The 16,339-nt window shown below is 42.7% G+C and overlaps 1 protein-coding gene across 1 annotated transcript in view; it reads left to right on the top strand.

The window, feature by feature from the left end:
* Positions 1-16,339, top strand: part of NADSYN1 (NAD synthetase 1) — a 33,192-nt gene that overhangs the window by 5,335 nt on the left and 11,518 nt on the right. Inside the window, exons 4-14 of the mRNA XM_081836737.1 lie at positions 896-949; positions 1,233-1,322; positions 2,627-2,678; positions 3,916-4,004; positions 5,415-5,532; positions 7,362-7,493; positions 7,945-8,019; positions 8,212-8,336; positions 10,394-10,442; positions 13,460-13,562; positions 15,156-15,324. Of these exons, the coding sequence (XP_081692863.1) occupies positions 896-949; positions 1,233-1,322; positions 2,627-2,678; positions 3,916-4,004; positions 5,415-5,532; positions 7,362-7,493; positions 7,945-8,019; positions 8,212-8,336; positions 10,394-10,442; positions 13,460-13,562; positions 15,156-15,324 (1,056 nt within the window). The remainder of the gene's footprint in view (positions 1-895; positions 950-1,232; positions 1,323-2,626; positions 2,679-3,915; positions 4,005-5,414; positions 5,533-7,361; positions 7,494-7,944; positions 8,020-8,211; positions 8,337-10,393; positions 10,443-13,459; positions 13,563-15,155; positions 15,325-16,339) is intronic.

Below are 16,339 nucleotides of genomic sequence, written 5' to 3'. Positions count from 1 at the left end.
TTGGTAGTACTAGACTTCTAACCCCTTTAGCCTTGTTAAAGGGAAAAAAATACATGTTCACCCATCTGTGCCGTATTTCATTCCATTATTTAATATGTTTGTTTCATAACAGTATGACCCTCATTTGAAGTACTGGGTTGTATTCAATGTAGTGCTGAGGGTATGGTTCTGTCAATGCAAGGATTTTCCTTTTGTGGCTGAACCTTCTCTCCTCCTGTCGCACACCATCTAAATCTGTTCCAGGGGTTCCCCCAACCCTTCAGAACGGATTTAGGGATGGAGAGGGGGAATGAGGGGGAATTCCCACCATGTTGGTAGGAATCCTTGTGCTGGCTTCCCCTAGTGCAGTTAGTTAAATATGGCCCATTGTGTACACTTCTGGTCACTACACTTCAGCAGAGATGTTGTTGAGCTGGAAAAGGTGCAGAACAGGATAGCCAAAATGATGAAGGGGCTGGAGCAACTCCCCTATGAGGAAAGGTGAAGCCATTTGGTTTTTTTAAAAGGTTTTTTTTTCTTCAAAAAAAAGATAAAATGATTAACAGAGATTCCTCTTCTCCAGTACTGAGCACATTTGTACAAGCTCAGTCATATATAAATGAAGTGGGATCTGCAGAAGGCTAGAATCGAGTTTTGCCTTGCCTAGATGATGGGCGTGCAATGGGGACGCCTGCAGCACTGAATTGGCTGTTTCTGGCAAGGTGGGGTGATAATAGGAAGAGTGACAACAGTGAGAAATATTTCTGGTGTGTGCTAGAACTGAGACGTTTTGAGTACATCAGAGTCTAGGTGTGTGAAAGATATTCAAAATTCCATTATTTTGTTCAGGTCCTCTCATATACATATGTATGTGAATGTCATCTCTTGATTACACTGATTTTTATTATTTCTGCAGGCCTGTTATGCACCGCAATGTTCGCTACAATTGCAGAGTGATCTTCTTAAACAAGTACGTGACTGTTTTCCAAAGTACTCTTCCTCTTTTTTTCAGAATGTGCCTCTCTGGGATACTCGGTGTGCTTGTGTTTAGGTGTAGATTTAATCCCCATTTTTAAAGTGGAAAAACTAATGCTTAGGCCTAAGTATATGTTTGATTGTTCTCTGTTGAAATAAGCAGATTTCAAAATACCTTAACTTTGGCTGGGTTGCAGTAAAAGAACATTTCTCAAGGGCCTTGTTTTCATTTTGTTGCGCTGCATGTCCTCATGGTAGCTTTATTTGTTTTATTCAAGGAAAATACTTCTGATACGACCAAAGATGGCACTGGCAAATACAGGAAACTACCGGGAGATGCGATGGTTCACTCCTTGGAGTAGATCACGGCAAGTTCCTATACTTGATAGGTATTCTAGAGATTTGGGTTGCTCCTTGACGTATATCATGCCAAACCTCTGTTAGAAGATCTTTCAGGAGGCTTTGTTGTGTGGCTTGTCTTAAACATCTTTTTTAAAAATCATTGCCAGAATTGCACCCATGCTGACATTGCATCCTGGTATAATACTTTGTCATGAGCACCATGTGGCATGCTAGCCATGCATGGCAGTCCGCCAAGGCTGTGTTTGTCCTTTGCATGGGACTGCAAAGCCAGGAGGGTTGTCCTCTCAGGCTGTAAAGCTGCCCTTGGGGCTGCCCCTGAAACTGACCTAGAAACTCCAGCGGGTGCAGAATGCTGCAGCGAAACTCCTTATGGGGTCCCCGTTGCGGTATCACATTCACCCAGTGCTATACCAGCTGCACTGGCTCCCAGTGGAGTACAGGATCAGGTTTAAGGTCTGATTTTAACCTTTAAAGCCGTATACGGCCTAGGGCCCTCATACCTACGGGACCGCCTCTTCAGGTATGCCCCACGGAAGACCTTATGGTCTGCTAACAACAACACCTTGAAGATCCTGGGCCCCAGGGAAATTAGACTGGCCTTGACTAGAGCCAGGGCCTTTTCGGTTGTGGCCCCGGCCTGGTGGAATGCTCTGCCACAAGAGACCAGGGCCCTGCAGGATTTGACATCTTTCCGCAGGGCCTGCAAGATGGAGCTGTTCTGCCAGGCCTTTGGGCAGAATGCAGTTTGACTTACTTTCCTTTGTATAAAACAAGCCTGAAGGAGGCCCCCAACCCATTCACAGGTCCTTGCATGATCAGTGGAAACAGTTGGTCTTGGCAAGTATTAACCACTCTCAATTCCACCCTGATATTTGCCACCTGCCCAGATTTTAACTTGTCTGAATTAATTTTAAGATGGATTTTAATTAATTGATGTCTGTTTTTATGTTTATTGTGTTGTTTTTATGATGTTAGCCGCTCTGAGCTCAGCCTCGGCCGGAGAGGGCGGGATACAAATAAAAATGTATTATTAATATAATTATTATTAAAGTTGCATTTGACTTTTAAAATTATTATTATTTGTTGAATTTGCATACCACCCTGTACCCATAGATCTCAGGCTTGGTAGGTTGCAAGTTGTGCAGGCCTCGTTTATGAAAAGCTTCTGCTTTAACTTGATTTTTTATAAAAAAAACCCTCTTTGTCACAGAGCTGAAGAGGTTTGGCAGTGTGTTAAAATTTAGTATATGGAAAAGTGTGTTTAAGTGCTTATTTGTCGCATAATTTCCCCCCCATACCTCTCCTTTAGGCATGTGGAAGAATATTTTCCTCCCAGGATGATACAAGAGATAACAGTTCAGGTACAATGCTTTGATACATATGGGGGATAGCAGTATAATAATAATAATAAAATCCACCACCTTTGACTGTCGACCATGGCTGGATCTAGTCACGTCAAAGAAGCGATTCAGTTAAACGCATTGTAAACTTCATACAGGGAAGTTCTGGTGGCGAAAAATGGGACTCCACATCGCCATCTGGTGTTATAATGCATATAAAGCGCTTTATCTTTACAAATGTTGCCGAGTCCCAAGGTTTAGATACTAGCGGTTTGATGTTACAGGTGCTAACTGGTGATTTTTGTTCTCCTTTCTATGTTCTTATATTTGGAATATAAATAAATTAAAAAACTAAAGTTGATTGAAAACTCTTGTATTATTACTGTTAATGGGACATGCATAGCCTTGCACTTCAAATTTTCCTGAATAAATGTTACCTCAGTATTTCTACACTGTATTCTCTTGCCAAAAAGGCAGTTTCTGCAGTGTACAAATTTAAAATGAAAGCTCATGTAAAACAAGCCATAGGAGCTTTTGGAGACCATGGGCACATTTGCAAATCAGGTGAATTGTTGTGGGTGCCACACCATATCCTATTCTTCTGGCTAGATTCTGCAGGAAGAGGGGACCCTGAGGGTAATAGTGAAGGCCTCTGTGGTTGTCATGTTGGCAACTCTCATTTAATTCCATTAGCCTTAAAACAACGGCTATGTTAGCATAGCCCTTAACCATAGCTGTTGCTCGTCTGGATTCACTTTCAGACCAGGGTTTGAAGCAAGTTTAAATTACCTGATTTAAACTAAAACCTTGCTTAACATTAAAAGTTAACGCTAGACTGATTGGAGAGAAGGGCAGGAAACCCTGTGAGGAGGAATTGTGAAACCCCATAGTCCACTTGTGATACCTTTTATCTTGGTTAAGGGATCAGAAACATGCCTTTCAGAAGCGCAGTTTCCAGAGCTTAATTTCCTGACATGTTTTGTAGCTGAGAGCTACTGTGCCCAATATTACGTCTTGTGACTTGGATTATAATTGGCCATCCCTGTGTTATGGTACAGTATGTTCCAACTAAAAAAATATAAATGATGTAAACTAGTTTCATAACCTTTTTGAGAGATGTTTTTATTAGGGTATTGTGAGTCAAATTGCATACGATAAATGCCTCTATCACAGCTTTAGATGGATAATTTTGTATGATGGTCAATCACATTATTTTTTCCTATTCCAATGGCCCATCCTCACTCCTTGCTTGTCTTAGGAAAGTGTCCCATTTGGTGATGGAGTTCTGTCAACTTTAGATACCTGCATAGGAAGTGAAATCTGTGAAGAACTGTGGACACCAGTCAGGTAAGAGAGGTGAATTAAGGTTTGGAGAGGATTCCCAAAGCTGCTAAAATAAATAAAATCCAAATCAGTTTTGCAGTTAACATTGAAGACCCCCTTCACCCTCTCTCTCTCTATGTGGAACATTCTAGAGAACGAGTCAGGTTAATCAATAAGATGGCAATATGGAGAACTTCAGCTTTCATTGTAGATAGTTCTGTATCCACAAATGTCCTTAAATTGTTTATTGCTTGTTTTATACACTGAATACAGTGGTACCTTGGTTTTTTTAACTTAATCCGTTCCAGAAGTCCGTTCTTAAACCAAAGCCGTTCTTAAACCGAGGCGCTCTTTCCCTAATGAGGCCTCCTGCTGCCGGTGCCTTTCCACCGTTCGGATTCCATTCTTAGACTGAGGTAAAGTTCGCAAACCAGGACACTACCTCTGGTTTTGCGGAGTTCATAAACCAAATATTTCATAAACAGGGCTGTTCTTAGACCGATGTACCACTGTATTTAGTAATTGCACGTGGGGGCGGTGGCGGTTGAGCTTTTCTAATTTGAGGAAATAAATGTTCATATCCAAAGTCACTGATCATAAATACCAAACTTAAACTATAATAATAGAAAGAATTATGGTAGTAACGATAACTCTGTATGCATAAAAAGAAATCTGATAACAAGCATCAGTAAATCATTAAATCAGAGGGTATCTATGATTCATGTAGCTTGAGGTGCTCATAGACTATGCCCATGTTTTTACCAGAGCTTCAGTTTACATTTCATATTTGCACAATAGTTTTTCTTAATTACTTTATAAGGTAAGCATGGGCTTGGCATTCGTAAATTGACTTTTCTAAAGTCAATATATGGAGCTCAGTCATCCATAAACATTTGATTCAGTGTAAAGCAGGCATAGGCAAACTCCTGCCCTCCAGATGTTTGGGACTACAATTCTCATCATCGCTGGCCACTGGTCCTGTTAGCTAGGGATGATGGGAATTGTAGGGCCAGAGGGCCGGAGTTTTCCTAAACCTGGTGTAAAGCTACAAGGCATGTGGGACGTTGCACATTGGCTGCAGTGCTCTAGATTGGTGGCACTATCTCATACAATGGACTTGATGAGAGGCACTCTTACCAAAGAGTGGGCAACACTCACATAGATGACGGTTTCCAAATGAAGACTTCATCCACCTTGCTGCGTACTCTACTCATGCAGTAATGGTGTAAGTGGCATTTTCTGTATGGGTATATTAGTTGTACCTGAACATCTGTTCCCTAGAAGAGCACTTTGGCGGCAGCGAAACTGCATTTTCCATGCAGTCAAACAGCAAGCTGTTGCTGCGCTAAATTTTGATCCAGTAGCACAATGCAAATTTTGGATGACACACAGCTGCAAGCTTTTCACTTAATTTGTGGTTCCTCAATTTCATAGTCCTCACATTGAAATGGGAATTGATGGAGTGGAGATCTTCACAAATTCTTCAGCGAGTCACCATGTATTGCGAAAAGCTAATACCCGAGTGGAATTGGTAAATTTTGCAACAGCTAAGGTAGGTCAAATATCCCCACATTTTACCTGATTTTTTATTAAATGGTGTGTGTGACATTGATATCTAATCAATATAATTCAAGGTGGCAAATGTAGTGTTGCCCAAAAGTCTCTGTTCCCAGAGTCAGACTTCCTTGGGGCCAGCAAGGCTGCTTCATCATCTGTCTTCAGATCATAATCTGTAAAGCGTTGTCATGTTGAATTATCCTTTATAACCTGGGACTTGATTTTAGTGCTTGTGAAAAGAAAGAAACCCTGGACATGGTAGTTACCTTTAAGCCAGCGATGGCCAAACTTGGCCCTCCAGCTGTTTTGGGACTACAACTCCCATCATCCCTAGGACCAGTGGTCAGGGATGATGGGAATTGTAGTCCCAAAACAGCTGGAGGGCCAAGTTTGGCCATCACTGCTTTAAGCAGATGATCAGTTTTGGGAACCCTGACAAGGAAACAGGATAAATTTCCACAAAAAAACTGATGACTTAATATCTTCCTTCAGTATGGATTCTCTTGTAAACTGAGATACTCTGCAGTGGCCAGAAGTTATTTTTCTGATCGCAGCAATTTGGCAAAGTTTCCCTCTTGATCATGGAAATGAGCTATGGTTCTTTGAAAAGTATCTGTATTTGATGTCTGGCTCCCACAACCTCCCCAACTTCTTTACATAATTCTGTAACCAGGAGCAGATTGTGTGGGGAGAAGTAAGTGGCTGAGTTGTGTGGGTGAAAGCAAAATACTAGGCCTTTTCGCTTTCATATTTGCAGAGCTGGTATTGTGAAAGAACTTCCCACTGCTTGTTAACTTGGGTTGGCACGGGCAGCCCCAGTTGTTTGTAAGGACTTGTTGGGAACTGCCTTGCCTTTACGCTGATGCTCCTATTAAACATATTGGAGCTAGACTACTAGACAAGGCAGGACTACCCTTAAAGACAGTCTGAAGATGCTAGTGTAGAATGCAGCCACCAGAGTACTGACAGGCACTTCTGTGCAATTTCATAGAACATCTACTTTGTGCAATATGCGCTGGCTGCCTCTGTGTTACCAGGCCCAGTTCAGGGTGATAACTCTTAATGCATTGGGCTCTGAATGACTCCAGGCCTAGGTATCTGACAGAGCACTTCTCCCCATATCAGCCACCCCAAGCTCCGAGATATGGGACAGGGACTCCTACTTGTGGTCTCACCAGTACATTTAGCTTGCTGTGCAGGGACCTTAGAGTAGGTCGTGGTGTGCCAGCTGCAGAGCTCCCTGCCCTGGAGGCATAGGTGGCCACAACACTGATAGAGATTGCATCACTTGGTGAAGACTTGCTTGTTTTTTCTAGCTTCTGGAGCTGTGGTTAGATTGTTTTGAGCATGCCTTGAGTCTGCCTGGTATTATACCACTGGTGTGTGTGTGTGTGTGTGGCTTTGTTATTGATCAGGCATAGGCAAACTCTGGCCCTCCAGATGTTTGGGACTACAATTCCCATCATCCCTAGCTAACAGGACCAGTGGTCAGGGATGATGGGAATTGTAGTCCCAAACATCTGGAGGGCCAGAGTTTGCCTATGCCTGTTGTTGATGCTTTAATGTTGATGTTTTAATTGTGTTCTGTGAATTTTTAATAATATGGCTTTGTTTGCTGTATGGAAATTACTTTGAGGGCACTTGTTGATGAAGCATTCTTCATCAAAATGTGGCTTCCCATAAGTTGCTCACAGCAGCTCTCTAAAAGTAGAATGGAAAGCAATTTTTTTGCTATGTTATTTAAAAGGTTAATGTTATTGTGGCAGTTAGTGACATATAGGCTGAATTGTCTTTTTAATAATATGTGTGTTCATGCTTTTTTAGAATGGTGGGATATATGTCATGGCTAACCAGAAAGGCTGTGATGGCGATCGTCTGTATTATGACGGCTGTGCTATGATCTCTATGAATGGAGACACTGTTGCTCAAGGACTTCAGTTTTCTCTGGATGATGTGGTAATGCATTTATTTATTCATAAAATTTTAATATACTAATGTATCATAAAAATATCTCACAGTGGTTTACATCAGTATAAAACAAAAAAACAAAACAAAACAGTAAAATAATAAAGAAACAAGTTAATAACAAACATCAGTTGTGGAAGATGTACTGTACTCTTAATTGCCTGCATAGGCCTAGTGGGCTACAAAAGTTTTCAGTAGGTGTTTAAATGCTGGCACAGAAGGTGCCCACTTCTAGGAATTGTGCTTGAGAGTGCTGCAAAATATTCTTAAAAGGACACTCCTGTGTGTTAGTGTGAGTGCATAATGGGAGCTTTATTTACTACATTCAAAGTAAAAGTATGTTAGAAATTCTTGTGCCTTTAGTTTAAATGAGAAAACACATCAAAATAGGTTCTGTAAACTCAGTACCTTATTACAGGTTGATATCGCTGTTGTTTTTTAGGAAGTGTTGACTGCCACACTGGACTTGGAAGATGTCAGAAGTTACAGGGCGGAAATATCCTCTCGAAACTTAGCAGTAAGAATTTCTTATATGTGATTCCCCTCCCCACAAGGTGTTTGTTAGCTTAGAAACTACAGCCAATGTGAGCTAAAACTGAAGCATCCAGAAAGATACTGTATTCCAGAACATAAGGAAACAGCCTGCTTTTCTACAGGTAAAATGCCTCTCGTTTTCTGAACCTTCTCTTTTTCCGTTTTAATTGAGCAGGGAAGCAGAGTGACTCCTTACCATAGAATAAAAGTAAATTTTGCCCTGTCATGTTTTGATGACGTATGTACACCTGTGAGCGAGCCAATCCAGTGGAGGTATCATAGTCCTGAGGAAGAGATCAGGTAGGCAAAATTAGGAAGAAGCCTGTCTCCTTGTATAACATCTCCCTGTCTGATGCAAACAGAGCAGAGTTGGACCGCACCACTCCACTTTTCCCCTCCATGATCAGTCCCAAAAGCCTTAGTTTGTACCCCTGGGCTCCCCAACCCCCTTTACTAGATCAGCCATGTGTCTTTAGAGCAGGGAAAGAAATCATTAATTATCCTTATTGGAGATTTAAAAATGAGATATTGAAGTTCTGAACAAAGTGTTCTACAAAGTGTGCTCATTTTCAAGGCTGATATTTCTGCAAGCTTCCCTCCAAGGCTGATAGCTTAGTAAACAGATTTGGAGCAGTTTGGAACTTAATAAGAAGCAACATTTCCATTCTCCATAACTGAACACTGTTGAGCCTCAGCCTTCTGCTAAGTGGACATTGATTCTCTGTAGTGAAATGTGATGAACAATGACAGAATCCTTCTTACAGACATTTTTCCAACCTTCATTTTTGTACAGTCTACCTTCTAATTCTATTTTTCTATGATTATTTTTAATGCCTTAAGTATTCTTATGGATAGTGAAAATTATGTACTACAATATAGCCTTCCCTCACCCTTTCCCATTGTGTTCAGAAGTTCTAAAAATTAAAATCAACAGGCACACCAATACTAGACACATTTAAATGGAATTTATTTCAGAGGAATTGACTTCCTGAAATAAAATACAGATAGAAGCCACATGTGAAGTATCCGTTGCTTGGACATTTCAGACCCTTGCTACCAGGAGCTTCTCTTCATTTGTGCTAATTCTAAGCAAGCATATGTAGGACTGTGATCTAAACCTAGTTCTGAAGAGCACATGTCTGATGTAACAGTGTAAGGTCGTTCTGTAGGATAGATTAAGGATTTGGTTGAATAATTGGGAATATAGTGGGTATACCTGAAGGAGCATCTCCACCTCCATCATTAAACCCGAACACTGAAGTCCTCCTCTGAGGGTCTTCTGGCAGTTCCCTCACTGTGAGAAGTGAGGTTACAGGGAACCAGGCAGAGGGCCTTCTCAGTAGTGGCGCCCACCCTGTGGAACACCCTTCCTTCAGATGTTAAGGAAATGAACAACTATCTGACTTTTAGAAGACATCTGAAGGCATCCCTGTATCAGGATATTTTTAATGTCTGATGTTTTACAATTTTTAATATATGCTGTAAGCTGCCCAGAGTGGCTGGGAAAACCCAGCTAGTTGGGTGGGGTTTTATTTATTTATTTATTTATTTATTTATTTATTATTAATTATCATATCAGTCTAAAACTTGGAAGTCCAGGTTCAAATCCCTACTCAACCATGGAGGTCAGTGGGTGACCTTGACCCAGCATAATCTACTCTGTGAGGACAAAATTGTTTATTTGTGTACACACGTGTGTGAGAGAACCATGTATGTTTCCCTGAGCTCCTTTGGTAGGATATAAATAAAATAAAAATAAAAATAAAATAAGCATCTTGCAGGCCTCTTTTTCCATGATTTTAGCACTAGGGTATGGATAGGATGCAATCATTGCTCAGTTCTGGAAAAGGAACAGTTCCCCCAGCCCATCTCACTTACTGTTGGTATATCTGTTGAAAGAGCAAAGCTGTGGTTTATATCTAAATGTGCCCTTCATAACTGAAATGAAATGCCTGGATCCATTTCAGTCTGAGTTCATGTCCCTGTCACGACACTGAAACTGCCTTGGTCACCCAGGTTGAAGACATTTGTTGATGGAGTGTGACCGTGCTCATTCTCCTAGTCCTCTTCATGGTTCTCGATAGCATTGACCCGGTTTAAGTAACTTGCTCTGTAACCCTGTGACACCTACCTGGAAATAAGTCACATTGATTTCATTGGAGCTTATTTCTGAGTAAATATGCATAGGATTGTGCTGTCAGTTGTGTGTGTGTATGTGCAATGTAAATAGAGATCATGAAATTCATAATAAAATATAGGGGCTGCCAAGGTGCAATCCCAAGAGAAGCTCCAATGATTTTGTGAGAATATGCCTTCTTTCCTCAGTCATCTTGAAACAGGTGCTCTTTTGCTTTCAGCCTTGGCCCTGCATGTTGGCTTTGGGACTATTTGCGGCGCAGTAAACAGGTAAAGACTTCTACTCCCTCATTCAACTAAATTAGCCTTCCCCAATCTTATGTCCTTCAAAAAATTTGGACTACAACTCAAAATATCTCGGGGGCACCAGGTTGGAGAAGGCTGGTTTTTTTAATTTAAAAAAGGGTAATGGAAAGTCTGCATGGATTTTGAGATGAAGATACTTTTAACTTAGAATTGCAGGTTGCCCATTCTTGTTTCTTTCTGAAATAGGTAGCAAAAATGGTGTTTATGGAGTGTTTTTTACTGTTTAAAGATGTTTTGACTTCATTTGATCTGCTTGACCCCCCCCCCCCATGCATAGCATTCCACAGCCCCTAATGTCTTAAAATTAAGGAGACAGCTGGGAAAATCAGTAAAGATATGCTTGGTGAATTGCCTTGGAAACAGGACACAGTTTGGCTTGCCATGAATAGGGATTTGATGTGCTGACACACTTCTTTTATTTTTTAAAATTATATTCATATGCAGGCAGCTTTATTATATAATTACTCTATCTTAAAAATCAATGAAGTGCCCTTTGTCCAAAAATGGATTTCAGGGCAGTGCACACTTTTTTAAAAAAGCACCCAATTACAAAAATACAAACCAACAACAAAATTTAAGAGGAATAAAACCACGTAACCGGACAAAAATATTTTTTTTAATGCCTGGGTAAGTAAAAAAGGTTTTAATCCAGTGTCAGAAATAATACATTGTTGATGCCATGCATATCTGCCTCAGGAGGGCATTACATAGTTGTGTTGCCACCATAGACAAAGCCATCTCTCTTGTATATATATGATGTACTTTTCCTAAAGATGGAAGGCAGAGAAGGACCACCTTGGACTATCATAGTGCATAGACAACTTGGTGTGGGAGGAGGTGCCTCTTCTGATACTTGGGGCCTGAGTTGGTATGGGTTTTTAAAGGAAAGCACTAGCACCTTGAATTGCCTGATAATGAATATGGAGTCTATGGGTGGTATTCAGCTAAACCATTGTGCCAGTTTCCTACCCCTACTTCAGAACCACATGTTCAGTACACTCCATGTTCACTACATTTCTGGTAATATGGCTGCTTCCAAGTAAATCAGCCAGAAACAAAATGAAAGGCCTACAGTGCTATTCTACCCATATCTACTTAGAAGTAAGTTTTATTAGGGTTAGGATCGCAGCCTTACAGTATATGAGACGTGATACATAAGGGAAAAGGAATGAGGAAGGCATTCCGGTACCAACTGTTTCATACCGTTCACAAACGTATTGGATATTTTTGTTATCTTCTGGGTACATCACCTTGAGGTGGTTGCTTAGAAGGTGAATGATAAATTGATTACGATGATGATAGTCATTATGCAACAATATTATTATCCGGAAGGATCACAGCAGAAATAAATTCTGAGAAAGGTAGAGTAAAATGGGAGTTGTTCTCAGCCAAATGACGGAAGGGGCCTTGTTTTGTCACCTCTCCCCTTGCACTTTCCAAAATCATATGAGAAAAGGTATGCATTTTAATTCTGATCTGAGAAAGGAGACTTGGGACCACAGCTGGCCAGAAGTGAATAAGATTAGGGTGGATATATACCGTATTTTTCGCCCTATAGGACGCACTTTTCCCCCTCCAAAAATGAAGGGGAAATGTGTGTGCATCCTATGGGGCGAATGCAGGCTTTCGCTGAAGCCTGGAGAGCGAGAGGCAGTGGCGTAGCGTGGGGGGTGCCGGGGGTGCCAGCCGCACCGGGCGCAACATCTGGGGGGGGCGCGAGTCCAGAGGGCCCAGCCCCGTCGTGCCCTCGGCCCGCCCCTATTGTCAGAGTGGCCGGCCAGCCTCCGCCTGCTCCTACCTTGCCCACCTGAGGACTGCGGCAGCGCCCGCCCCCGTGGCCACCTACCCCCGCCTCGCCCATTGGCTTGCTTCCCTCGGCCCCGCCTCTCTCCGATGGCCGCGGGGGTGTCCTGCTCGGCGCCGGCGCCTTTTTTCAGGAGGTAGGGAGGCTGGACGGGGAGGTGGGGTCGGAAGCGGGCAGAGAAGGAGGGGAGCTCGTAGCCAAAAGGGCTGCGCCGGCCGGCAAAGGGCCGGGGAAAGTTTGGAGAGGAGAAATGCACCGTCATGATTTCCCGGTGGAAGCGGCAGGATTAGGGATGGCGAAGCGTAATTACGCACGAATTTCGCTGGGTGAGAGCTTGGGGGATCGATCGGCCGAAATGGGAATCAATTGGAATATGAGAAAGAGAGAGAGAGGGGGGCCATCATTCATAGGCATAGATTTGTAGGGTTAGGGGGCGCAAATCCACGGGTTAGGGAGCGCAAATTACTTGCCTTGCCCCGGGTTAGGGGGCGCAAATTACTTGCCTTGCCCCGGGTTAGGGGGCGCAAATTACTTGCCTTGCCCCGGGTGCTGACAACCCACGCTACGCCGCTGGCGAGAGGCGTCAGTGCGCACCAACCCCTCTCGCTCTCCAGGCTTCAGGAAGCTATCCGCAAGCCTCGCGTGCCCGGCGGGAGGTCCTGCCAGGCGCGCAAGGCTTGCGGGCAGTAGCCTGCAGCCCGAAGCACAGGGTGCGTTGCATAGCACGCCCCGTGCTTCGGACAGAAGTCGGCAAGCCTTGCTCGCCCGGCGGGAGGTCCCGCCGGGCGCGCAAGGCTTGGGGCAGCAGCCTGCAGCCCAAAGCAGGGGGCCAGCTGCGGAGCTAGCCCCTTGCTTCGGACAGATGTCCATAAGCCTTGCGCGCCCGGCAGGAGGTCCCGCCGGGCACGCAAGGCTTGGGGCGGCAGCCTGTTCTGGGGGCTGGGGTCGGGGGAAGCTCAGGCTTCCCCCGTGCCAGCCCCCGCGCCGGGGGGGGGGGAATAATTTCCCCCCCTTTATTCCCCCCCCCCAAAAAAACCTAGGTGCGTCCTATGGGGCGGTGCATCTTATGGGGCGAAAAATACGGTAGTTTGTGCAGTGGTGGGCTGAATAGTCAGATACATGGTTGCCAACAATGTTCTGTTTTCTTTCTTTCCCCACTCTGTTGCAATTCGTTAAGGGAGGATTTCTTTTGCCACTTAGTGGTGGCGTGGACAGTTCTTCTGCAGCCTGCGTTGTGTACTCCATGTGTCTTCAGGTTTGTCATGCAGTACAGAATGGAAGTAAGTGCACATGAATAGCTGTGATGACCGGAAGTTAGCTATAGATCAGAGATGTGATCCTTTGGATGTTGTTAGACTCCAGCATCCATGAGCCCTGGCCAGCATAGCTAGTGAGGGATGATGGGAGTTGTAGTCCACCAACATGTGGAGGGTCACAGCTTCCCCATCCCTGCTGTAGATGCTGGGGATGTTTTTACAAAGAATTTGTTTTCAAACCTTCCAGGAACTCTTTCCAGTTCCGATCAGTTTGCTGAATGTGTGAAGCTGACTTAGATTGAGTCAGACCACTTGTCTGTCTAGCTCAGTAGTATTGTCAGCAGACAGCCAATCTTCAGAGTCTTGGGCAAAGAGAGGACTTTCTCAGAGGATGCTAAGAATCCTCTGCATGCGGATCATGTGCTTTACTATTGAGCTGCAACCTTTCTGAGCAGCTGGCCCAGAACCTGTGCATGTTACAGAGGATCATGTGGCTTATCTTAGGTCACACACACAGCTCATTTAGAGCATATGGCAAGCACTGAGAGTGTACTCTTAATATTCCCCTGAAGTTGTACGTTGCAGAGGAAGTTCAGTAGTCTGAGCATGTTGTCTTTCAGAGAAGGTAGTCCCGCATTAGTGGTCTTCTTACTGAGATGCTCCTGGGGAGCTTTCAAGAAACCTCAGCATTCTAAGCAAAACAGTTTTGAAAATGTCTTTCAAAGTATGTCTTGCACTTAGAGTCTATGCTTTAGATAAAGGTGGGATCTGTTTTACAGAGCGGGAACTAGAATCCAAGACTCTGGAACAAGAGGGAGTCAATACTTTTAATTTGGCCTAGCCCATTTGTAGTGTTCAAAATAATGGAAACAATTCTTTTTGGTCTTTTGAGTCACACAGCGTGTTAGGCTGTAATCAGCACAGCTTAGAGTCATACTCCCAAATTGCTTAAGACTGCAATCTTAAAACATACTCAACTAAGGAAGTAGGTCTTATTGAACACAGTGGGATTTATGTCCAACTAAACATGCATAGGATTGTGTTGTTGGTGTGTTAGAACCGAAAGCAAATTGAGCTCCTTTATTGAACCAAGGCTGCTTACCTGATTTCTCTCAGGTTTAATTTCTTTATTTTATTTATAGATTTTCAGTTATACGCTCTTATCACTTTACATTCTTGTTCAATAATTCTTTTAGATTCCCTACCCAGCATCCCCTGACATTTCTTTGTACATCTTAATTAGCTGCATATACAGTAATACCTCCACCTGATTTTCAGCCTTGTCACCCTCAGGTTTAATTTCATATCACTTACATTGTTTGGAACAAATGTAATCACATTTAAGAAGTTCTATTCTGCTACCAAGGAGTGGTAAAGAGTCCAAACTTTTCCAAAAAAGGGAGAAATGCTTACTTCAAATAACTTTCCCCAAGTATGCATTTTCATCTTTAAATTAAATATTTGCCCTTCAGTTTAAAGTAAGCTTACCAGCATCAATAAACTGTATTCAGAATACTTACCAACACAGAATTATGTTACTTTATGAAATGATGCAACTGCTTTTAGTTCTGATACACTCAGTTCATCTCTCATTTCCTCCTTTCTTACCGTTTTCAGATCAGAGTGTGCTGGACGATGTGCGCAAAATAGTAAATGATGAGGCCTACACACCAAAGGAGCCTCAGGAACTTTGTGGACATGTCTTAACAACTTGCTACATGGCTAGTGAAAACTCCTCTCAGGAAACATGCAATAGAGCCAAATGTTTGGCTGAAGAGATAGGCAGGTATATGAATGATAAATGCTTGATAAACTGTAGGTTGTGATTAAAAACCTTGATACAGATCTAGCAGTACCATTAGACAGGGGCATTATGTTCAGATACGCATCTGCAGTAGCTACTAGCCATGTTGCGTATGCAACAGTTGCTGGAAATCACAGGAGGGAAGAGCTAACCCTTGTATGGGTATGGGATTTTCTCCACGTGGAGATAGTTGCCCCTACGTTAGCTGTCTCCAGGCATCAGTCAAGATGCATTTGTTTCTTCAGACCTCCGCAAATCGTTGATGTAAAGTCAGAGATGTTGCTAGATTATTTCTGGCTTTTATTTTCATCTTCTGGCATGTATTTTTTATGTATTGTTGGTTTTTCAGTATTTTATTTTATCGGTGTATTTTAGAAATTCAAGTCATTTTGAGGTTGGTTACTAGACTGCCTCAAATACCTTGTATGGGTATGGGATTTTCTCCACGTGGAGATAGTTGCCCCTACGTTAGCTGTCTCCAGGCATCAGTCAAGATGCATTTGTTTCTTCAGACCTCCGCAAATCGTTGATGTAAAGTCAGAGATGTTGCTAGATTATTTCTGGCTTTTATTTTCATCTTCTGGCATGTATTTTTTATGTATTGTTGGTTTTTCAGTATTTTATTTTATCGGTGTATTTTAGAAATTCAAGTCATTTTGAGGTTGGTTACTAGACTGCCTCAAATACCTTGTATGGGTATGGGATTTTCTCCACGTGGAGATAGTTGCCCCTACGTTAGCTGTCTCCAGGCATCAGTCAAGATGCATTTGTTTCTTCAGACCTCCGCAAATCGTTGATGTAAAGTCAGAGATGTTGCTAGATTATTTCTGGCTTTTATTTTCATCTTCTGGCATGTATTTTTTATGTATTGTTGGTTTTTCAGTATTTTATTTTATCGGTGTATTTTAGAAATTCAAGTCATTTTGAGGTTGGTTACTAGACTGCCTCAAATACTTAGTAAGTGTAAATAGTAAGAACTGGGCAGGGCGGGGGGAAG

The sequence above is a fragment of the Podarcis erhardii genome (assembly GCF_964252035.2).
Source record: "Podarcis erhardii genome assembly, chromosome: 1".
Classification (NCBI taxonomy): Eukaryota; Metazoa; Chordata; class Lepidosauria; order Squamata; family Lacertidae; genus Podarcis; species Podarcis erhardii.
This window is presented reverse-complemented; position numbering and strand designations above follow the sequence as displayed.